This window comes from Micropterus dolomieu, linkage group LG10 (assembly GCF_021292245.1).
Source record: "Micropterus dolomieu isolate WLL.071019.BEF.003 ecotype Adirondacks linkage group LG10, ASM2129224v1, whole genome shotgun sequence".
NCBI classification, from domain to species: Eukaryota; Metazoa; Chordata; class Actinopteri; order Centrarchiformes; family Centrarchidae; genus Micropterus; species Micropterus dolomieu.
Genome location: NC_060159.1, coordinates 25,625,441 through 25,650,012, shown reverse-complemented (window position 1 = coordinate 25,650,012; position 24,572 = coordinate 25,625,441). Strand labels below are relative to the sequence as shown.

Genomic DNA, 24,572 nt, shown 5'->3' with positions numbered 1-24,572 from the left:
GCAGAAGTTAGCCTGCTCGCCCGGCTCGTAGGCCATACGCAGGAGTATAAATGGGCCTCAAGGGGCGAGGCGATGCACGGTATAGGGTTCACGAGAACAGGACCAGACGATATTCTAACACTATATTTTAAGAAATCTTCAATGATAAAATATATGACTGGAAAAATTGTCTTTTTATTCAACAGAAAGTCACAAAATGCAAAACAATGCTGCCACACAAACAATTTTAAAAGTTGCAGTTGTGAGACAGATTTTCATCTCAACGAGAAATATTGTCACGTTTTAATATCTCGTCACACCCCTAGTGATTTGATTTTTTTCTGTGACAATAATTTGTTGAAAGAGGACGTGTTGTTGTGAGTTGGAGTCTAACTAAACACTTTCTTCTCTTCCTTCAGTCACAGTCTGAACAGAAACCAACATGGCGGACAGTACAGCAACGCCCCGCCCCCGAACAGCTACCAACAAGGAAACTACCGTTCTCCACACAGCGGCGGCCACCACCAGCCTTTCCAACGTAAGAAACACACACACACATCATTAAAGGTGAAACTACAATGGATAATGGTGTTTATTTGAATTTATCTCCGCTGTAATTGCGCCACACATTAACATGGGTCTCATTTAACTGGAACATTTTTAACAAGTGGAGATCATGAGATTTATCATCATCAAGACTCCCATCCCCTCTCTACGATCACAATAAAATAATGGCTACATTCCTGAAAGCAGATCTTATATCTGTACATTCTGGTGTAAATAACAAAACCAAAACGGCTTTGCGGTGTAACAAACGCACTCACTTGTGGAGACACATCATCTCAGCTCGTCTCAACAGACTTGGAATTTGACAAAGAAAAATGGAGTTTAAAGTTGTTTTTTTTTTTTTTTATAAAAGTAATGGGGTTGTTAAACTGCTGCTTCCAAGGCCATGAATTTAATGGGTGAATTGTCAGATTCGCAGCTGTAGCCTTGCATTGAATAATGCAGTACGATGTTCTGTATTATTACACCACTACTTATTATACCAATCCCATTAAGTTCAGCTAAATGTTTCTTTTGGCTCACAATGTCGTCTTCCTTAAAATGTTCTTCTAGTTATCATGAAAAGAGAGGTCACTGTGATGTGTTCATGAGGTTTTCTTTTTGCTTCCTGAATGAGAAATAGTAAAATATTAAACTATTTTATTAGTGATTTGGTGCTTTCAGCCAATCCCCTTTGTTAATGGTCAATACGTTCCCTAGTTTTTGTCCAGTAAACTCTTCTATTCTATAAATTGTAATCAAATATAGTGAAACAACATTTCGTGGCGCCATATGTATTGTAGTCTTACAACTGTTAATCCACTAAACTGTAATATTTAAGAGATAAGAGAGCTTTTCTTTATTTCAAGGAGATAATTGGTAACGCATAATACAAAATAACTCTTTCTTCTTGGCAGCAAATAGCAGCAGTGTACAAAACATTCAGGTTGCAGCTTCTCATTTTTAGCCGGCGCTAATCAGCTGTCGCTAACATGAACCCAAAATTTTACTTTGTTGTTGGATTTGTGAGCTCTCTGCACTGTCTGGACTGCTGAGGGAAGAACCTCTGGACAAATGCAGGTCCACTGAGTGTTTCTGTAGTTCCAACAACTCCCACAGAGTCTTCTCTCCAGTGGCCACGTCAATTTCAGGAGTTTCTCCAGTTGAACTTTGATTCATACATTATTTATGCTGATCAGCTCTAAAGCCTTGAACCAGGACTTCCAGTGTTTGGATCAAGTAGCTGCAGCTGCTATTTCCATATGTCAGACAGACATTTTATCAACTTTAAGTAGAGCTGGCGAAAATTTTATCACGATAAAAAAAATGTAATACCATTCGATATTGATAATTATCACAATAAATGTCATTAAATCATTATTTCTTTCAAGTGTAAAGGCTGATTTCTGCTCCTGAGTGAAAGTTGAAGGAATTGTGGTTTTAAACTTTTCTTTTATGGTTAGAACAAACACTTGATGCCAAACAGTGGATCACTTCACATATCTGTGGCAGAACAAAACACTATTATGATAAAATAATTTTTTTTTTTAGTCCCGTTTCCTCAACAAAATAAACATCTTAATAGAAAAATTAAGTGCTTTTTGTTATTAAGGAAAATCATATTGCGATAATTATTGTTTTATTGCCCAGCCCTACAAATAGTAAATAAGTAGGTGTCAGAACAGAATCTGTGGTTACTAAATCTTAAAAACCTTGTCCTCATGTTTGTGTTTGAAATAAAGATCATGTGCAGATTAAATGCAGCTTTCTGCATCTTCCTCTGAACAAGTTTTTATAAATGATATCAAGAAGGAAAGCCAACAACACCCCCCCCCCCTTTCTGCCCTGTTATCGTCCTTGAGCCAGAACACAGAAAATGCTTGTTAATAAAAAAACAGCTTCGCATAAAAGCCTGAAACATAAACACAGTAAACAGACGGGCAAACAGATATTGTTAATACGCTTTGGATACACAGCTGCAAAACTGTTGCTCCGTTTAAGACGCAAATATGGATAAATGGCTGCCTTTTGTTCGTCACGTGATGGATGGTCGAGCAGCTCGTCACGTGGAGGCAGAATCTAGTTCCCAGCTCCTAATCACGGTCTGTGCTCGGCCCCCGGCCCCGCGGTCCTCTGCCAGCTCTTCTCCAGTTTGACTTTGATGTGCCAATTTGCAAGTAGATGAATAATCTCATCTGCCCACTGATGGCGTGCGGGGGAGTCGGAGCTATTCTGGTGGCACTTGATGCAAATGGGGGTTTTTGGCTCCTCCGGATTGCGGTAGCACCTCCCCTGGCCTCTGCCGCTCGTTCTTAATGTTAAACTTGCCAATTAGCGGTCCAGGACATGTTTTTTTATCTCGGTCCTTGCTCTATATTTTTTCCATCATCGTTTGGAAAATTGTTACTTTAACAAATGGCAATATTGGAAAATGTTGAGCGTGACTCGTCTGTGATTCTCTGCCTGGATCTGGCGACAGAGGATGATTTTTATTATATCAGGTTTATTATATCAAGTACCTGGAGCAGAAATGCCATTGTCGAAGTTAGCTTTGATATTAGATTTGATTTCTGCTGATTTTGGTCTGTTTAAAGTTCTAAACCTTTGACTTTTCCTCGAGTGATGACAGTCACATGCTCAGCACTGGTCCAAAATAAGAGTTTTAACTCTCAGCATCCAGAATTATAACACACATGACTGAATTTCCTGATTTCTGTTTAACATTGATGGTTAAAACTGAACTTAACTTGGGCTAGCTATAATGTTGGCATCCTTAGGAATGTGATTATCCAGACAAGTAGGCCTTATCCTGCAGCGGGAGACCAGAGGCCTGCTTTTGTCCAGAGAACACTTTCTCAGGGCCAATCTTCTGCTTGGCCAGTAATCACTGCGGGCTTTGCTTCTCTGGGCTTTTGTGATTTTGGGGGGGGTGGTTTGTTGATTAGCGTTGTGGGAGACCTGGGCCGGTAATGAGACTGTCGAGTGGCTCCGCTGGACACCGTGGCCCCCTCTGATAAAAGCATCCGGGAGGATCCCGTTTGATTGGGTGTGTGATGCGCTCTGAAGAGGGTTGAAACCAAAGTTAACTTCCCCCTTTGACGGTGCAGCTACCTCCTGCGGTGATGTGTCAACACGCTGCCTCTGAAACATGCTGCAGGGCTTTGTGCTCTGCAGCCGGACCAGCTGGTGTTTAATAACCAGCCGGGGAGTCTCTGCTGGTGGCCATTATTGTCTTGACACACAGTGACACCAAATTTTAACCTTGGAAGCAAAGTAACGGATTCATCCAGCGGCCACAGTGGCTGATAAGCCTCCAAACTCCCCAACCACTTCAGAATAACAACTACACATAATGGCTGCTCACGCCGGCGGACTTCAATAACAAGGGGTCACCAAACGCATGGGGCCTTGATGATAACTATTTGTATTTTTACAAAACTTTGTCAAAAGTCTTAAAGTCTTATAAAACATTATATTTACATAACATTATTATTTTGAACAATCCAGGAGACTGTCTGCTCATGTACTGAAGCATCAGTTGGAAATATAGCTGCACTTTGCTGCTTTGTTGCTACTCCCACATTGATTGAAGCTCTGCATCCTCAGAGATGGAGCGTTTAATGGTGCACCAAGAGCTTAAACAGAAACTTTTACTTTAGTGGGTTAGAAGGTATTGGAGGACTTGACAATGGCTCAATGTTCTTCTTTATCGACTTTCATTTGGTTCATAATGTGCTCATATTATACTTTTTAAGCGCCCAAACAAAATGGGCCCATAGAGTAGAATTTTTTGTTGCATGCCTATTTGTTTAGGCTTATTTTTGATTGGACAGTTCTGATTTAAGTAAGTCATTTTTAGATGACGTTCTTTCAGTTGCAACATAAGCCAAACTTCCAAAAAGGCATCTATGTTTAATTATTTTGTAGTTGTACTAGAGATCGGGTATTGTACGGTCGCAGGCAAAAACCAGATGACTGAAATATGTGAAGCGGCGGCAGATGACGTTCTGGGAGTCCCGTCTGTCTGCTTTGTCCAGCGGACAGAGATGTTACTGTCCCGCTTCTGTTATCAGACCTGAGCTGGCTGGATGGGATCTGAGTCAAATAGTCGCTGAACTAATTGAAAAGAGGTGGAGAGAGACGTTTAGTTGTTTAGCGCGGTTGTAATCCCTGCATTAATACAGTGGCCACAGTGTGTTTTAAGGATTTAAAGCGTAATCCTTTGTTGGCTTTTGTCCGGCGCAGACTGGAGGTCTATACACTTTCAGATCATTGTTAATTAAAGAGATTGACAGGTGTCCACTTGTAAGTCTCTCTTTTGAGGCATCGCTGGCGATGAGGAAAAGAAGACCAGAGTGTTGTGGAGTTATAATTGGAGCCCAACTGGGTGGTCCACTTAAAGTTTGTTGGTGGAGGAGATAATCAAACATGAAAACTGAATGACAAAAAACCTGATGATAATGTGCCGACAGCAGTCTGCCTGCTGGCTGGTAATTGTGTCTTTTACTTTTTGGTGTGGTCAGCAGAGAGCTGGTGGAATATTTCCTGCTTGACTTCCCTTTTACGTTATCCGGTCATAAACAGATTAATTCAGGTTTTTCTTTCATTTTAATGGTTTTGGTTCCAAAATACTCGACAATCCCAAAGTTTTACACTTTCCCTGATATTGAGCCTAAAATAAATATCAGATGGTCCAAACAAACTTGTGACTTTTTATTTCTTTATTTTTCTTATTAATTTTTAAAGTCAATTTACAGCCAGACACTAATGTAGCCCAGAGTTTTTTCCTTCAGTAGGTGGGGTCAGTTTTGGATATATAAATATATAAATCCTCAAAATGGGTTTCAGGTTTGTGACTCATGAAAATCGGGATTTTAAAGCTTTTATGTCCTAAGACGCAAATAATGTTGGAAACTTTGGATCTAGAATTTACAGATTAATGCCAGCGGTGTTAGCTTTGGGGATTTAACAGATCAACTTTAAACACGTGTATATAAAGTAAACTTTAGCTGGACAATTAGAGAAAAAACAAGACAAAGTGAGGCGGCACTAAATGAAACATTTGGCATGCTGATCTAAAGCAGGTGCAATGTGATCATGTTCCTCACGTTAGTTTAGCAGGTTAGCATGCTAACGCGAGCTAAATAACACAAAGTACAGCTGAGGCCGATGTCGTCAGATTTGCAGGAATTTGGTCATAAATGAAAAATGTGACCTGATGCTGGCGCCTGAAGGAACGTTGAGGGGATCATCATCGTTTTTATTTAATTCTGAGGGGACGTGAATGTCTTAAGTGCTAATGTGGCTAAAAACATCACAATAACCAGAAGACCTTTTGTAAGAGTTGGTTGTTGCTGTCAGGTCTGTCACATCGCAAAGAAACATTTAGCAGATTTAGTTTCTGTTGTTGGGGGAGGGGCTGAAAATGTATGGAGGCTAGAAGTCAGGAGTCGTCATTCTGCTCATGTTCGCATGTTCAGAGAACCTTTTCCCAGGTGCTTTGCAAACACTTGTATCCTCCACACATCACCTTCATTTGTTCATCCATTTAAACCTGAATATAATGAACATTATTTAGAATCTTTCAGATCATATAAATACATATTTGTTGGTGTCAGGGAGCTACGATGGGAATTTCCATGAAATCTGGAAAGTCAAGGTTATACTAGAAAAGAAGTGGTTCGTACGACGTGTTGTCGGAAATCAAAAGTGTTTCTGGCAGATCTGAATGGCCACACTCAAGGGGGGGGCGGCCATCATAGAGAGAGGGGTGATTTGTTTAAAAATGGGGAAAACATACCTTTTACCCTTTAAATTGATAGTAAAATGTCAATCCCTCGTCTGACTTGAACTGGTTAGTTTTCTCTGTAATCAATAACAAACTGAATTATGGGGCCTTGGTGGAGTTTTGTTTGTTCGCTTGTGTGTCGTTGTTTTTTTGGGGTAACAATTATATTTTTCACCATTTTTGTCAATTTGTTATTAACTGAAATAGAAATAAAGTTAATCTTTTATCTTTAAACAGTTTTTGAGAATTGTATTTGAAGTCATATGACTGAACGATGAATCCTAAAAGAACGACAGATTTAGGGGCAACTGTTATTTTTATCATCAGGTAATCTGCCAGTTATTTTCTAGATCAATCGATTCATTGTTTGGTCTTTTTAACATGTCAGCAAAAAGTAAACAAAGGTCCCTCACTCACATGACTTCAAATGTCATGTTTTATTGAACAATCCAAAATTGTAAAGATATTTAGTTGATCGATAAGTGTGTCGACCTGTTTTGGAAAATGAGTGGAAATGCTCTAAAATTCACAAAAGTCAACCAAAGAGTTTCTACGCTCAGCTAAAGTGAAGAAGTTGGCAATCGATTAAAAACAAAATGTGTTTTTACAGAAATAGCACCACCTACTGTTAGTCTTGACGCGCTCAACTCCTGATAGTCACGAGCGGCGGGAACACGCATTAATTAGAGTTTTCTTTTGCCTTGTCATTTAAAATTTGCACTACATCTGGATGAAAACCTAAAAACCAGAAAATATGTACGTTTGAGAAGCTGGAACCAGATCATTTTGACAATATTTGCTTCAAAAATAGCTTTGGGCTAATTGATTAATCACATTTTTGAAGCTCGGAACAGATGAATAGATAATTAAAATAATAAGTTCTAGATGTAAATATGTTAAATTATATAAATGATATACAGATTTGGCCGCAGCACCCCGCCCGCTCTGATACCTGTACTCACTTTAAACGGCTTCAACCCAGAAGCGTCAGTATCTGCTTCTGTGAACTCGTCCCGGCCGAATCTTCTTTATTTATTTTTTTTACTCGGACTCCTTCCCTCCTCGTGGCACCCTTCACCCACCCAGAGCCGAGCCACTCGGCAGGCCTGCCCCTATAAACAAACAAGTCCGCGGCTCGCAGCTGGTCATCGCCTTGGCAACAGTGAATCTGGAAGAAGCCGTTAGCTCCTTTTTTTTTTTTTTAAAGTGTGTCTTTGTGAAGGGCTTGCAGCCATGGAACCAGGGTACTTGAGGCGTCCACAATGCTGCCGGCTGAATGCTTATTTCATTTTCTGAACAAAAAATGCAAATGTGGCGCTCCGGCTCTCCCTCGCCTGCCACTGCCCCCCGCCCGCCCCTTCTCCTCCACCCCTCCACTTCCACAGCCCGCCGCGATTCAACGTTTTCAAAGACCTTAATTTTATCATGAACTGATTTGTTCTGTATCCATGACAGAAATGTTAGTATTTTTATTCCTTTTTTTTATCTTCAAGGTTAAAGCTTGAATTGGGTTAATTAGGATCCATGTTTAATGTCAAATCCTTGTAGTTTTGGCTTGTAAACAATGAAACTGGAGGATTTTCTCAGGTTTCATTACAGTTTAACTCAATACAGGCGACTCAGATGATGTGGATGTGAAATATTCCCTTAGTTATGATACTGTTGAGTAATTAAACTGAATCGCGTGTTAACGTTTGAGGTAAAACATGAAAGAATAACAGCTAACAACAACCCGCTCCGTGCTGCACGTTTCATATTGTATTAGGAGCTCACAGACGCAGGTTAAAATTTAGGACAAATTGCCGTCTTTTCCTCCGAGGACTGAGCTCTCTGCTTCTTCGAAAACTTCCAACTCGACTCAGCAGAACCACTTCTGACCATGTGGCCTTTTGTTCTCCGCAGATTCCAGGCAGAACAGTTTGCTGGGAGCGCCTCCCTCCTACCAGCAGCCCCAGTATCCAAGGTGAGTCGGCCGGTCTGCTTGTTTTAAATCTTGTTTGTGTGGTTAAGTTTGATATAAACGCTGTTTGTAAAACATTTGTGTTCATTGGTTAACTCTAAAAGAAGAATGAAAGGACTTTATTGACCACATAAAGCATTTCCTTTTTACAAGAACAGGTAGAACTCGTGCATTAAACGCGTTAAGGCCCTGGTTTGTGGTTTCTGCAGCTCGTCCCCCCCCTCCCTGCAGATTTCCAGCCTTTCTACACCGGCGCTCTGCCTTCCTCCGTTGGGGGGGCTGTGCTGCTGCTGCTGCTGAATTAAGATTTCTCCCCGTCTCTCTAAAACAAATTTCTCTCGAGGAGGTTTGTGCAACTTAATGAGGCATCACTAATGCTGTTGGAGGCTGCGGCGTTTCCCTGCGCCCGCGGCCGCACAAGTCCGGCTATTGATCCTGGCTCCAGACCTCTCCAAAGTCCTAATCAGGTTCTCTGGTTCAACTTTTCAGGCCCATTGTGGCTCTGTGTCACCTCAGGTCAGTAGTTATTAGCAGCGACTGAAAACAGTTTCTTTAACTACCCGGGATCGGACCAAATGAAATGCAGGAGGAACTTGGAGGAGAGGGGATTACGGATTCCAGCGCTCGGTTAAGTCCGGCGCTGGCCAGAGTGTGACATGGTTCAGTAATGAGGGATGGGGCCGCTGCGCTTAGTTTCTTCTCCCTTCATTGTTACAAAGAAGAGACTTTTAATATCCTCCGTTGGATTGACACATTGTCCGGCGGTGGTTTTGGAGGGCCGTGGCGTGCCGACTCTTCACTCGGTCCCACGGACGCCTCATCTCAGGGACGAGGGCGATCCGAGCCATATGTGAATACGGTTAATTTCATACTCTGTGCTTTGATGTGAATCGACGCTAAGTCATCTGAGAGGAGAGGCTGATTTATCTTTTTGAGAGCTCGATCCCTCAGCAAACGGCCGTCGACGGGGTCACTTCAAAGCAGAGTTAAAGGCCGCCTCTCTTGTCGGATCAGAAAGTTCAATATTTTGTCAGTCGGCTGGAAATTCCTCATAACATGAACAAATCTAAACTTTAAAGTTAAATCAGACTTGTTTATTATGAATGAAATTGAACTTTAGGACTCGTTGAGAAAGTTGGTATCGACTTGTTACTTAGTTTTTAAATTAATACATCTGTAGATGATTTTTCGATTCACTGTTTGGTCGATGAAACATTAGAAAATAGAAAAAAATGAGTCCAAGCTGATGTCTGCGACCACAAAACCCAAAGATGTTAAGTTTACAAAATACTCAAAATGGAGAAGCCACAACCCGGCGTCGCCGTTTTTACCTGAAAAATGACTGAACCAGTTCATTTGTTACCGAAATACTTGCTGATAAACTCTATAAACTTATTCTTTCATCTTGAATTCTTTTTTTATCCGCGTGTCTTAAAACGTCATTAAATACTTATTAGGGCTGCAACTAACGATTATTTTCATTATCGACTATTTTCACGATTAATCGACTAATCGTTTAGTCTTTAAAATGTCAAGAAATTGTGAAAAGTGTTCGTCACAATTTTCCAGAGCCCAAAGCGCCGCTTCTTTTGTCCAACTAACAGTCCACAACCCAAAGACTCTTCATTTACGGTCATAAATGACAAAGAATAGCAGCAATTCCTCACGTTAAGAAGGTTAAACAAGCATATTTCCACATTTTAGCTTAAAAAAAATGACTGAAACGATTATCAAAATAATAGTTGCTGAATTTTCTTGTGATGAATTAATCGACTAATCGTTGGAGCTCTAATACTTATTATAAAGTTTGGCATGTTTTGTTACATGGAAGCACGTGTGTGTATTACTCAAAAGTACAATGTTGCTACCAAAACTCAGGTAATGTTGTGACACTATATTTTAAAGACACAAAGCAGGTGGAGCTTCTGATTTCTGTATTTTTAAAAAACTACAAAATGTCTCATTTGATTCATGCACTCGGTCATTTTTAACCCGCGCTGGGAAACACGGTCCAGCCAATATTGTGTAACTTTTAGAGCACAAGCTGGTGTTCGTCAGAAATTAATTAAAAGGTGACTATGTCAACATGCTGTAACACTTTAAAATGGCCTCGTTCTCGTGAATGAGCCTGTTGTCGCCTGTGGAAAAGTGTTCTCTAACTTCACTCTGAGATTACCTGAAACATCCGAGGTGACTGTTATTTTATGCATCTTCTTCCAAGGTCTTTATTTCCACTTCAGACAGAAACTACCTGGAGTCCGACATGTTAGAAAATGTATGTGTTCATTGGAGACCTCGTTAACGGAGTGTACTTGACGGTGAGTTTTTCACAAGCTAACAGATTTGATGCGTTGGCGTCCCCAGGCAGCAGCAGCAGCAGCAGCAGCAGCAGTACGGAGGCGGAGGCGGGGGTCACGGCTGGGATCGGGCCACGCAGTCGCAGCAGTCGGCGTACCAGCAGAACGCGACCCGCGGACGGGGAGGGGCCGGGCCGGGCAGCTACCAGCAGCGCTACGATCAGCGTAGAGACGACTGGCACGATCGCAGGGACGATCGCAGGGACAACAGGGGACAACAACAACAGGTAAATCCTTTCAGAGACGTCAGTCCGAGTTACAGTTTCTAAACGTCTGAAGTGGACACGTCGTCTTTGCTGGCAGGTCGTAAATACAAACTTTTTACTTCCTTCCGTCTTATGAATAAAAGTTGTAAAGAGCTGAAGTTTGAAGTTTGGCTGCAACTTATTGTGAAACAACAACAACAAAAGAATCTGATTGGCTGTTGCTGACGATGCTGAAAGCGTTTGTCCAGTCTTCCCAGTTGAAATTAATGAAATTCCTTTAAGTTGTAGTTTGAAAGCTGAACTCGTGGCAGCCTTTTTCTTCTAAAGTCTTAAATATTAGTCCTGTTTTTACATTTTGGTCATTAATTCTCTAGAAGAGCATCAGCTGATTAAAATGTTGACATAAAACATTGTTATCGATTTATCGGTCTCTTTAACTCAATTAATGAATTAATCAATTAATTGTCTGTAAAATGTCAGGAGATTGTAAGAAACTCAAAAGATTTCCAATTTACTGAGAGATCATGTAAAACACAAGAGAATCAAACTTGGAAACATTAAATGTTTAAGCAGTTAAGTGATTAACTTAATTTATAAATTGAGTAAGTTTATCTGCTCCATTATCCATTCAGGGCTTTGTTGATATTTAATTTTCTTAAATGTGAACTAATTTTGACCTTTTTTAAATATATTTCAACCATCATTTCACTGAACATTTCAGATTGTTTCGGTCTTCTCATTGGTCAACAGCTACTTTATTTTTGTTTTTAAAGAAGAAGAACTTGTTTAACATTATAATTTGGAAACTTCAAAAGGTTTTCAGTGGAAGTAGTTTATCTCTTTTAGATAATTAAATGAGAGAAAAGGAGTCTCTCAAAATCTTTTGCTTCCAAACAATTCATGAGAACTGAGAGGAAACTGAGTGTTTTTTAAAATGTGAAATTCAAATGTTTAAGTTTTGTTTGCTTTATTCAGCTACAACTGAATAATCTGTTTTTAGATTTTGTGCACAAAAACACAAAACTTTTTAGTTTTATGTGTCCAAACTAATGGAGGTAAATTTGGTTTGTGATATTAACAAAATCTTTCTAGAAACAGTGTCCATGTTAATCCACAGACTTTCACTCTGTGGTTTCTTCTGTAGGTAGAAGTTACAATGATTTGAGCTTTTCATGAAGAAATATGTTGCTAAATTTTACAAAAGCATTAATTCCAGTTGGGTTGTTTTTGTTTATTTAAGTCCAGGAGTTCATGAAACATGACATGAAAAGTTCTGATTTGAAATACAAAGAAAACATCAAAATGTGCTCTTTAAAAAAAAAAAAAAAAAAAAAACATAAAATTTAAAAACATTTCTGTTTTCAAGTCTGTGAATTTAAATTATTTAAATACTTCTGATATTTGATCCATGTGGAGAAAAGTCAAATTACACTATATATTTACTAAACTTGGAAATTGGTAGATGTGTTTAATATACATTTGAAAGTGTTTTTAACTTTAAATGAAGAATGTCTTCTAACTTTATTTATTTTGTCTTTCAGGGTTACAGCTCTGGCAGAGGTTACCCTGCTCCTCCTCCGTCCAGAAGATATAACTGGAATTAAACTCAAAGTAATGATGGACTTTGGGACTTTAAGGGGGAGTGGGGGGGGGCGGGACTATTTTTAGGGGAGACATGTCATTTTTTCTTTTCATTCTAATGTCTTCTTGTACAATGATATTTGTGGGTTTATTTCCTTTTTATTCGACCACACACAAAAACATGTTTAATGTAACCTGTGATTTTTAAGATGAACGGCCTGTAAAACTTGTAAAATACAAGTGAGTCAAGGACAAAGAGTCCAGCTGTGTTTATTTTTTGAGAGGAATCTCTCCAAAGTGGTCACACACACAAAAAAAAAACAACATGTAAAATAAAAGGTGATGTTGGGATTATATTTGTCTGATAAGAATGATCATGTCTGTCTTCGGGTAATGGAAATGCTTTTTTTAAAAATGTTTTGATTCACACTTACATTTTACTTAAATTAAAAAGCAAAAATGCCTTAAATATCAAATTATTTTTAATAGGTCTCCCAATAGAATTAAGGTAAAAGATAAAGAAATAGTTCATTCTTTTTTGTTAATTATATCTGGAGCATTACGCACTTTCTGGTGAATATTCAGGTATATTTAAGCAGCAAACATCCTTTATATCCACATTCTGCTTTTATATCAGCTGTAAATGATCATTATAATTGTCATTGATCCAAAAACCATTTAAAGAAAATGTTTCGTTTCAGACTTCACAAATTGCATTGAAATGTCCAAAATGAAAATATCATTTATTCAACACTGGAAACAAATAAAAATCAGCTGTAACAAAGAATATTTATTGACTTCCAATGAAAATATTTCTCAATTCGTTTAATTCGGAATTAAACGAACTTCTGTAGCTCTGTCCCGGATTATTTCCCGTTTTCAAACCGGCCTCTATTGCTTCACTTTGTATTATTTTTATATTTAAACCTGCAGTAATATATTTTGTCTAGAAATGACAGGGGAGCACAGTGAGAGTGCCTCATCCTGAATCTCCTCGCATTAGATTTTGTTTTAATGGTCTTAAATGCAGCAGCAGTCACATCTGTCAATTACAAAAAAAGACTTAACAAAGAGGGAGAAAATACATTATTATCGACGTTCAAGGCTCTAATATACAGTTTGTTTTTGCACCATGTTGCTCAAAACCACCGAGTGTCTCTTGAGTCTCTGCGTGCGTAAAAGAACCGGAACTTTACGCACAGGAGAAAAAAAAGATCTGGTGCGTGCTTTTGTCCTCCAGCCTGTTCTTCGAAAAAAATCCAACCCCGGATTGAGGCCCACAGGCCCGATACCGTCTGTCATCCTCCCGGTATCCCTACCAAGTTCTCCCGTACAGTAAATTGGAGCCGATCATGCTGTTTGTGTACTCGATTAGCGCCGCGTCCGTCTGCGTCATGTTGATCTGACCGTGTAGTCCCATCGGCGGACTTTGGGACAAATCCTCCAGCTCCTCTGTGGACGACAGCTGGTTCACCTGCTGCTGCTGCTGCGGGGTCGTCGCCATGGCCTCCCCCGAGCTGCTCTGTCGGTTTCCGGTTTGGTTGGAGCCACCGGAGTCGGTCCGGCAGGCCTTGCCGTTCTTGGAGAGGACCGGAGACACTGAGGACGAGCGGTGGGTCGTCGCGCACAGGCCTCCACCGCCTCCACCTCCACCGCTGCTTCCGTCCTGCTGCAGCTGCTGCGTGGTCTTGTCCTTGGCCTGCCTCTTCAGCTTGTAGCGGTGGTTCTGGAACCAGATCTTGACCTGGTTCGGGGAGAGGTGGATCAGTCCGGCCAGGTGCTCCCTCTCCGGAGCGGACAGGTACTTTTGCTGCTTGAAGCGCCGCTCCAGTTCGTACACCTGCGCCTGAGAGAAGAGAACCCGCCGCTTCCTCCGCGGCGCGGAGTGCAGCGTCACCATGGACTTGGCGGTAGAGTCCATCCCGGCCAAGCTGCCCACCATCCCGGACATGTTCATCCCGGCGGAGGGGCCCATGAATCTGGAAACTTAGCAGAAAAATTATCCTTGTTTGAGTAAAATAAAAACAAGCTAACTGGCGACATTTCCCTCAAACATTTAGCATCATTTATCTCATCCTTCACAAACAGTGGATTATGATTATTCTATAGGAAAATGTTAATTAGTGTAACGGCTTGTTTTAAAAAAAAATACATTTTAAAAACTGAACAGTATTACTTTTAAACATTAAATAAAACGAAACGTTTAATGGAAAATAAGTAAACTTCTTGCTTTTTACTATAAACATAAATAATTTTAGGATTATATATCGTTTTCAAGGCGAAAATATGAGCTGTTCATTCATGTTTATTTAGTTTAAAGCAATTAAAGACACTAAGGAGCACCATGAGCACTATGTTATGATAGTACAGATAATAACAGATATTTTAAATAACTAGGCCTGTAGACTTACAAAATAAAAGTGCTTTAAAGTCACTAAACTGATTCTGAAAAAGTAATTATAGAGTCGATTATATCGAGGCCCTAAGATGAACAATAAAAGGTCACTTCCCGTTTTTTAATACCAAACACTACAATACATTTTAGGAACATTGCACATTTGTTCCATCGTGCCTAAACGCAGGAGGCCGGAATGTCCAGGTCTCGTTTTCTCTATTTAAAACGTTTCTCAGATTTTAAACAGAACTTTTTAATTGACGCTGCTCTTACTTGTCGGGTATCTGGGCTCCGGGTTGCTGTACCACGCCGCTGCCGCCCCTCCGCTCCTCACCGTGTCCTGGTAGGACGGCAGGTCTCCGACGTTCCCGATGCCGCCGTTGCAGAATCCTCCGACGGCCCCGGAGAACTGCGGCACCCCGTGGGGCACATGATAGGGCCCGCCGGGTCCCAGAGCGGCGGCGGCTGCTGCTGCTGTGGCCGAGGCTGAGGAAGAGGAGGAGGATGAGGATGAAGAGGAGGAGGACAGGTGATGGTGGTGATGGTGATGGTGGTGAAGATGATGCTGCTGCGCCTGCTGCTGATGCTGCATACCGGGCTGGGAGACTTGCTGCTGCCGGTAGGCGCCCAGCTGGGACCCGAGACTCCCCGCGGCGGGATCCATACCTCCAAACCTCCGGTAGCTGTCCTCCATCGGGCTCAAAATGTCGGTGACTGAGAAGGGGGTGGAGTGCTTTGGGCTGAAGGACATGTTGTGGCCACCCCGTGCGCTGGCTGGATGCGGTCGGGTCTGTCCGGCGGCTCTCTTGCCTGCGTCCCCCTCCCTCCCTCCGGCTTCTTGCTTCTTCTGTCTCCCTGGGAAGAAGTCCAGCTGATCGGCTGAAGGAGGAGACGAGTTGCCCCTTATCCCGCTGGACTCGGACTCCCAACACACGGAGGGGCGGAGCGACGCGGATACAGCAGCCAACAATGGCAATTGACATTACAGAGGTAAGTGGAGAAAATGGTTTGGACCTACTTTCCTCTTCTGCTGCGGATGCGGTTTGGTTTACAAGGTTTGACCCAAACAAGAACGCAGAGTGACAAAAACCAGATTCCTTTAAACTCTGATACATTATTTTAACCACATATGATTAATTTAATATTGGAGATATAACATATTTCTATAAATCTAACTTCAGTCTCACTTGTTGTATTTGTTTAAACATTTCCAGAACTATTTTTATTTTCATCTTGAACTTAAAACATCTAGGCCACATGTCTGTCTTTAATACTGATTTTACACAAAGTTTAATTTCATTAATTCTGTTTTTTTCCCAGCACAGCACACTGAGAAGAGTTCCGTTTCTGGTGCTGCTGAAAACTTCCGAGTTGTTTTGACATTAATTTAACTTCCCGACACTGTTTAACTGTTTGTTTAACTCCTGTTGTGACGCCAGGACTCAGTAAACGATCATCTTCTTTCTTTGGGACCGTAGGCCTAAAACCTGAACAGAACTTGTGCTGAAACTATTTCTTTATTAATCATGATTTATAAATAACATTTTTTAAAACGACTTTGTTTGTGTTCTGATTTTCTTTTACTTCAAAGCACAAGTACAGAATGAATTTAAATTAAGAGCCATGTCATTTCTGACATCCAAAAATAAATCACCTGAATATAGCCTATTTGTAAATATAGCCTATATTTAGCATATATTTATTGCTGGCATAGTGCACCATTCATTCATTCCTCCGTCTTCTGTTTATAGCCTACTTCACCAGGTAGCCTACAGGTAATAAGATCATTTATTACACATGTTAGGCTATAAGCTATATGTCTCTAAGTCCAACTTAAGTTCAAATTAAATCAAAAGTTCGATAATTCCTTGACTTTTAAAAGGTTTTCGTCTTCCTTTGTTATTTTTATATAGACGGAAGTGTTGGGATGGAGTTACCAGTTTAAAACATATAAGATAATACTCGTTAACCAAAGTAAAATCCATAAATAGGCTATACAAGCAACAGGAAATTGGAGTAAATTTATTTTCTGAATTATGAATTTAATCTGTGAATTTTTGAATGCAGGATTTTGACTTTATTAATTATTTATTCCAATAATAAGTTTGATTAAATTTCTCCTCGAGCTGTTTCACGTGCTCCGGTTTCCTCCTGCAGGCTCATCACTCATCAACAATAAAGCACCTTTTTAAACGTTAGTTCCGCTCAGTGGAAACAGTCCGAGCAGCCAATCACCTGCTGACCTGCTGCCGCGTCACTTCACGTCCTCTTTGTAGTTTTCCGGCGGCGGATTAAAACAGTCTTCGTTTTGCTTTCCGGTGAACCGTCCAGCTTCAGGGGGGACCGGGACCTGCAGACCGGAGCTTCTCCCGGGCCCAGAGGCGCTGCTGCAGGCGGTAAGAGAGGTGACCCACCGGGAGCAGACGGACCGGAGACACCGGAGACAGCTGTTCCGTACTGATGTTTAACTCCTGCAGCTGGTTTAACCCTGCACGCACTTTATTCGATGTTTTCGGTGAATTAATTAGAACTTAAAGGCCTTTAAATTCTTATTATATGTCTCAAGATGTCACTAAAAAATTCTACCTGCTGCCTCTGGTACTCCAAAGTTTCTGTTACCATTACTACGTCATTATTTTTCACTTGTAAAGTCTCTTTCTTTACTGTTTAATTACGTTAATTCTTTCTAAAATGTTATAATATCTTTAGATTCCCACAGGAACTTAAACCTGCATGTCTCTGCTGTAGCTTGTGATGAGTTTAAGGCGAATTAATTACACTGGGAAGTGTTTGTAACTCTTAGATTCTCTCATGATATCGATATAACACTCCTATGGGAACTATATGTTGCCTCATATTTATTTAGTTTATTATAGGCTACTGTTTAATGACTTTATGGCGAGTTAATGCTTTTTAAAATTTAATAATGTTTTAATGTTCAGGCTTATAATTTGTCTGTGTGGTCGTTTATAATGAGATTACAGTGAATTAATTATACTCAAAAGTGTTTTTAACTCTATAATATATTTAATAATATTAATGGTAGGCTATAGTGACTTAATGGCGTCTATATAAATTATTAATTGGCTGTTTAAGTGAAACTAATTGCTGTTTCTAACTCCTACAGTATGACTATATTTCTAAGAGCATTAAAGTTAGTTATTCTTCCACTAGGTTTGTAGAAAGTGTTTAAACTCCTGTAGTATTAAGACACAGCACATTCTCAGGTATTCAGGTAAAATACTCAGAGGTGGTGGTAAAACTTCTGGCATGCCATTATTGATATTGGTTATTGATTACAGTTTTCTTAAATTACTAACAGTGTGTGTGTGGAGAGGTAACCTCGTTACATTCAAATGTGTTTTACTCCCTAATATCTCTGATTTATAAAAGGTACTTGTGGTTATGCTGTAAATTAGTATAAATTGGTCTTATTGAACACTTTTATTGTATTTCACAGAGACCCATTTGCTGAGTGTGCTATTCTACAGTTAGTTATAGTAACCAGTTATTTATGACTTTATATATTATACTATATAATGTTTTTTTGGAACGTAACTAATATAAACTTAATGTTGAGATTTGCGTTATCTTTATGACCATATATATATATATATATATATATATATATATATATATACTCATGTCTGTGTATTGTTATAATAATCATATAGTGAGTTTATGGTGACTTTGATGGGCAAAGTTACTTATTTTAAATCTCCTCTGTCAGCTTTAAACTCCTTTAATATCTCCAGTGGTGCAGGAAGTATTCCGATTATTTTACTTATGTAATAGTTCTAATACCACAATGTGAAAGTACTTAATTGTAAGTAAAAGTGCTGCATTAAAAATGCTACACAAGTAAAAGTACAATAGCGTTAGCAGGAAAATGTCCTTAAGATATCAAAAGTAAAAGTACACAATGCAGAGAAATGGCCCCTCCTGGTGTGTATAGTATATCTAATGATGTACTATATATATATGTGTATGTGTGTGTGTGTGTGTGTGTGTGTGTATATATGTATATGTATATATATATATATATATATATATATATATATATACACACACACACTATCAAATAGTACATTATTAGATTATTGTTACGCCTGCATTTGTTAAATTTTTGTTACAAATTGGGTTAATGATTATTTTCATTATGGATTCTTCTGCAGGGTTTTCTTTCTGGATCAAACCATTTATTTTAGTCACAATTAAACAGAATTAAGAAAGGACGTCGTCAGATGTCGTTATGTCCGACCAACATTCAAAACCTTTACTTTCATTTAAGATGAAGAAAAGCAGCAAGTTTTTATTTGAGAAGCTGAAACTATGAAACGTTTCAGAATGACATAAACGTTTAATCAGTTATCACAACAGTCAATGATTAATAATTGACTAATCAACTTTTTATATTTTGATGTGTAGTTTGATTTTTTTTTTTTATAAAGTGTCATGTTTTTAAAATAAAGTAAAGTAACAAAAGCTGTTAGAATAATGTAGAGAGAAGAAAGTACATTCCCCTCTGAGATGAGTAGAAGTAGAAAGTACAAGTTAATCAAGTACAAGTACTTGATTAACTTTCAAATTTCACCTAAACATTTCTGACTTCAGCATCTCCTCAGGAAGTATTTTTATTTATTCTTTCATCCCATTTATTGTGAATTTTGGGGGTTTAGCCATCTGGAGGGAGGTTACATCATTCAATTTAAAACCATTTTATTATTATTTATGAGCAGATTTTGATATCTGATTTTAATCTGTTGAAACTCGACTACTTTAATGCCAACTTAGAGATAAATACGTACATTGTTCAGCATTTCTTCCCCAGGATTGTATTCGTTGCAGTGTGGAGGCAGCTTTGAGCTTTCAGGCCTCCATGAGAGGAAATAGAGTTTGAACACATTAGTTAGCTGTGGTTTCAACTTTAATCTTCTTTTGAAAAAAATCTCTATTTTACATCTTATCTCTTTCAGTTCTTTTTATTCTTAACCTCAAAGCCTCAGATCCCTGCAGACGAAAGCAACCTGGACCTCCATCTAATTCTTTGGAGCCAGTTCAGAACCTTGTTTTCCCTGCCGTTTTGTTTTTATAGTAATTATTATAAACATATAATAAATAAATCTTTCTTGTGTTTGCAGAGACACATTCAAATCTTTGTTTCCTTTATCCTCAATGTTCTGATTTACATCCATCTGAAGCTCTTCAACTGTAAAAACATGTCTGAAGGTGAGTTAAGTCTCTTCTTCCGTGTTTGTAATCAATAAAATGAAATAAAAAATCTTCCTGAAAACCAGAGAAGAAAAGCGTTTTCAGGTCCAAGGCAGCGGCGTCCTTGAACCTCAGACGGCGCCTTAAGATGCTTTCATAATATAAACAAATTAGTGAGTTAATTTGCAGCTAAATCAAGCAAATAAATACTTTAACAGGCATCAGGAGGCTCACTGAGCTGCATCAGAGCCGTAATGTTCACTTCTGTTCGTATCTGCAAAGAAGATTTTTATTATTTCGTACATAAAAAGCAGCTTTGAGAGAGAAAATTATTCCGAATTTCTATTTGAAGTTTGCTTGAATTTGTTAAAAGAAAACGACTTCTAAATTATCTCCACTCAAGTTTTTCTATATACTTTATTCTTTCACAAAACAGAAAAGTCAACAAGCTCATGTTTACAATGAATAAAGTTAAAGTAACTCACTGTTTCTCTGTTTGTTTGTTTTTTTTTCCAACAAAAGCAAACAAATGAGCCAGTTTGGCTTATTATACGGTTATATTATCATCAGCCGTGGTGGAATGTAACTAAGTACATCTACACAAGTACTGTACTTCCAAACCCCCAAGTTCACAATAAACAGGTTGAATAAATTAAAACTACTAAGGTCAGTGAAAGCCACAGCCCTGAGGAGATGCTGAAGTCAGACATATTCAGGTGGAATTTAACTAAATTCATTTAATAGGTACTTCTACTTTACTTGAGTATTTAATGCCACTTTCTTCGTCTACTTCACATCTTAGGGGGAAATATTGTACTTTTTACTCCACTAAATTTGTCTGACAACTTTAGTGACTTTACGAAAATACAAAATAATTAATAATAATAATGATCATTAGTTGCAGTCTGATATCAAATGAGCTCTAGCACAAAAACTATAACAGTAAAATCCTGCTTTTGCATTAATGCATAAGGGATAATCTGTTAATCCAATATATAACAGTACAACAGTCACCGGGGACATGTTTCGGGTTCAGAGTACTTTTCCTTGGTAATGTTTTTGAAAGCAGGATCTTTACTTGTAACATTGAATTTTTCCATTGTGGTCCTTCCACTCAAGTAAAGGATATAAATACTTCCTCCATTTCCCCTGGTAAACTCCAGTGTGGCCGCACCTTGAGCTGAGAGTAATGAAGGAAGGCGAAACTTTCCTGCAGTGAATGAAATTCTGTTGGAGTTGGTGCAGGCATGTGTGGCCTTTGGTACATTTTGATATTTGCAATAACTAAAAAAAGTATTTGATGAAAACTCTTCTGTTCCTTATAGCCTTGTATCCGTCTGCCCCAGCCTTTGGTTACTGAGCAGATGGGAGGCTCGAGGACGCGTTTCTCTACAGGGATGGCACTGACGGACTTTGGTCCAGAGAGAAAAACAAAAAACAAATACTGGGTGAAATTTGGTGTCATGTTCCCCTCAGAACAAACTGTAGTAACTGCTGATCCTTTCAATTTTAACATGGCCCTACACTTAGCATGACTGTGGGCTCTTGCTGTTAATAAACTGCCCCTTTTTCTGCATGGAGTCTGGCCTACAGTTGCATCTTCTTTCTCTGTAGCGTTAAATATTCATGAGCAAAGATCAAAGTTTAAGAAAACAAATGTTACTGCTCAGAGGCACATGCTCGCTTCAAACAAGAGGCGAAGAGAACAGATGAAAAAGGAAATACAAAAATCTCTCATGTGAAATATCCAATTTGTTTTGTTCATGCGAGCAACCCCCCCCCCCCCCCCCCCCCCCCCCCCCCCGTCGCTCAGAGTAAGAAGCTGATTGATTGGTGATGAATTTCGGGCGTCAGCACAACACAAGATGTAATTCTCCTCAGTGTCTCCGCTACATTGGTTTTATTAAAAGATCTGGGAAACTTGGCAGTGAAATTTAACACTGCAACTCTTTATTTTCAACCCTGAAAATATCTTTCTTTCAATTTCTTGTTCTCCAAACCTGGTCCTCAGGTGAAACCACCTGTGTCTGAGGCTAAAAGTGGAGGAGGTGGGGGGGGAGACACTTCAACCTCTATCTGTATGCACCCCCACCCGCTTTACGTCTCCTGTCTCATCGGTTCCTTTCATTTGCCCTCTGCAGACTCTGGTTCTATGCATGCCTCTCCGTCTCTGGCCCCTCAGTTTAATCCTCGGCTCTCTGGAGGAGCATTAGGCCAAGCAGCTGGGGCCCCTGAACGCCTCTTGAAAAGGCAGCCCACTTCAACCAGGAGGGGCAGGGGGAGGCGTCCAGACCACCTGGCTCCTGAAACGTAGAAAAATCCACTGACTTATAACTCCACACTGAGAGGGAGGTGGAGGGATGGATGGATGGATGGTGGTTGGACGCCCCCCCCCCCACCTCTAGCGGACACAAGTCCTGGGAACCAAGTGTGGATTCATGAACTGTGTCCCATTATTTTATAATAAGGAGCAACTCACAGCTGATTTTAAATGCTAAGGCTGGAGTTCTTCCTGTATGTTTGTAGTCAAAAAATCCCATGAAAAGATCAAAACCAACAGTGTTTTCATCTATTTCTCAGTAATAATCTGAATTATTTGGGAGTTGAAGTTGAACACACCCCCAAAATGCTTATTATAAATCACTCACTGTAAAACGGAGAACATTTGCAGTAGAGCAAAATCCAGAAGATCTCATGTTTACAGGAGATGGTTTAGGTAATGTATTTCACACTTTAACAGTTTTAGCTGTTTAATTAAAGCCCCCGTTAGACTTTCTTATGTGATTGTAGCGTCTCAAACCTGTTTGATGACTTAAGTGTTTGTTTGTAGCAAAAATTAGACAATCCTGACGACAAAATGTTTTAACCCCTTCATTCAGCGCTGTATTTAAAACTGGGGAAGGCAATTTACTTCAGACGCATGTTTTCTCATATCTGTTGAAATTCTCTCTACATCCAGACCGCAGACAATAAATCTCATTCTCTCACACATAAAAGAAAAACATCTGGTATCTGTGGCTGTCGCAGGACTGTAATAGGCATTCAGACTGAATGAAATGATTGGCTGGCCTACCTGCCTGCTCGTGCACTCACCACACATGAATGTGTGTTTTTGGCAACACGTCCTCATACCTAAACCGCCATAATAAGCTGCTGCATCATCGACCTATGCAGCGTTTTTTTCTGTTGACAACTGATAGGGGGATAATTTTTCCAACATTGCCTTCCCCAGCTTTAAAGGTTCAGTGTGTAAGTTTGAGTGGCATCTAGTGGTGAGGGTTGTGAATTGCACCCATCTCATTCACCGCTCACCCCTCCCTTTCCAAGCAGGTAGGAGAAGCCACCGTGGTCGACACCCTCTGTCGGCTCTTGAGCTAAATAATATGTGTGGTCCTCCATTATTATTTCTTCTTCTGTATTCAACGCGCTCTGTTTATACCGCACTGAAAACATAGTTATGGATTTTATTTTGCATTTCTGTCAATAGATCTTATTAAATATTACACACTGAACCTTAAAGCACAGTTTTGAGGTACTTGTACTTCTGTATAAGTTAAGTATAATAAGCTTATAGAATACAACACATTGATTAAAAGTTTAAACCAGTGAGTTCCAACCATTTTGACTTGTGACATTCAAAAAATAAATGCATCTAGCGGGTCGTCATCACATTTCAGATGTCTGAGTTGTGAGCACTTCCAGACAGACATTTACTCTCTTAACTTGACCTTTCATTTAAAGTACTTTTGCTTTTTATTCTACTTATTTTCTTATACGTAGAATTTTTGGTATTAGTGTTTTTACATAAGTAAAAGATCGGAATATTTCTTTCATCACTGCACAGCCACCAAGAAAGCAAAAAAACAAAAGCACAGAGATAAAATAATAAATAAAATAACTTATTTCCCTCTTGTTATGTCGTTATATGTTGTTACAAGTTATTATTTAACTAGAAATAATTTATAGGATTATTGAGAGTGCAGAGTCAGAATCATATTAATTTATTTAGCAGCTTAAACAAAAGTCAAAGTGCTCCTAAGGATGTGTATTAAAGTTAACAGCTTCATCTTTTAATCTTTTTCTGCACTGATTTTCATCTTCAACACATCAGATGACTGTGAGAGGCTGTTTTATATTTAGTTTTATTTCATAAATCAAGGTTTCACTCACTCACTTCAGCCTGTATCAGGAGGGGAGAAGGTCAGAGGTCACGCGTCCAGAAGTGGTCTTCAGAAATCATTCAGTGTGTCAGTAAACCCACATTAAGAAACATGAGAAACACGAAAATGCCCACAGGTCTTCAGCACTACGGGTGTATGTTCTTGTTTAACTCACTTTGTGGGGTCCAAAAACCAGGATTGGATATACTTGTGGGGTCTGATCAGCTTTGTGGGGCCAAAATACTGGACCCCACAAGTTTAAAGGGTTGACTTGGTTTTAGGGTCAGAGTTAGACATGTAGTTGTGATGATTAAGGATTAGGTACCAGGGAATGCATTAGGTCAATACGATGTCCCCAAAAAGATAGTAACACGTGGTGCGTGTGTGTG

The 24,572-nt window shown here is 39.4% G+C and overlaps 2 protein-coding genes across 5 annotated transcripts in view; one reads left to right on the top strand and one right to left on the bottom strand.

The window, feature by feature from the left end:
- The window catches only part of xrn2 (5'-3' exoribonuclease 2), a 37,572-nt gene extending 24,899 nt beyond the window's left edge, over positions 1–12,673 (top strand). For 2 of the 4 annotated variants that reach the window (XM_046061565.1, XM_046061562.1), the window contains 4 exons: positions 399–517; positions 8,216–8,276; positions 10,638–10,857; positions 12,378–12,673. In XM_046061565.1, coding sequence (XP_045917521.1) covers positions 399–517; positions 8,216–8,276; positions 10,638–10,857; positions 12,378–12,440 — 463 coding nt within the window. In that variant the 3' untranslated portion in view covers positions 12,441–12,673. Of the gene's footprint in view, positions 1–398; positions 518–8,215; positions 8,277–10,637; positions 10,858–12,374 lie in introns of all 4 variants that reach the window. The other 2 variants (XM_046061564.1, XM_046061563.1) reach the window with 2 other exon arrangements.
- Positions 12,674–13,354: 681 nt separating this feature from the next.
- On the bottom strand, positions 13,355–15,563 carry LOC123978353 (homeobox protein Nkx-2.4-like). Its single transcript, XM_046061583.1, has 2 exons — positions 15,086–15,563; positions 13,355–14,403 (listed from the first exon to the last, which is right to left on the bottom strand). The coding sequence occupies exons 1-2, from the start codon at positions 15,561–15,563 to the stop codon at positions 13,733–13,735; spliced, it is 1,149 nt and encodes a 382-aa protein (XP_045917539.1). The 3' UTR covers positions 13,355–13,732.
- Between the last annotated feature and the right edge of the window lie 9,009 nt (positions 15,564–24,572).

Coding starts and splice junctions, on each gene's coding strand:
- LOC123978353 (XM_046061583.1), bottom strand. CDS start 15,563: ATGTCCTTCAGCCCAAAGCACTCCACCCCCTTCTCAGTCACCGACATT. Junction 14,404..15,085: donor GGAGCCCAGATACCCGACAA/GTAAGAGCAGCG, acceptor TTTTCTGCTAAG/TTTCCAGATTCATGGGCCCC.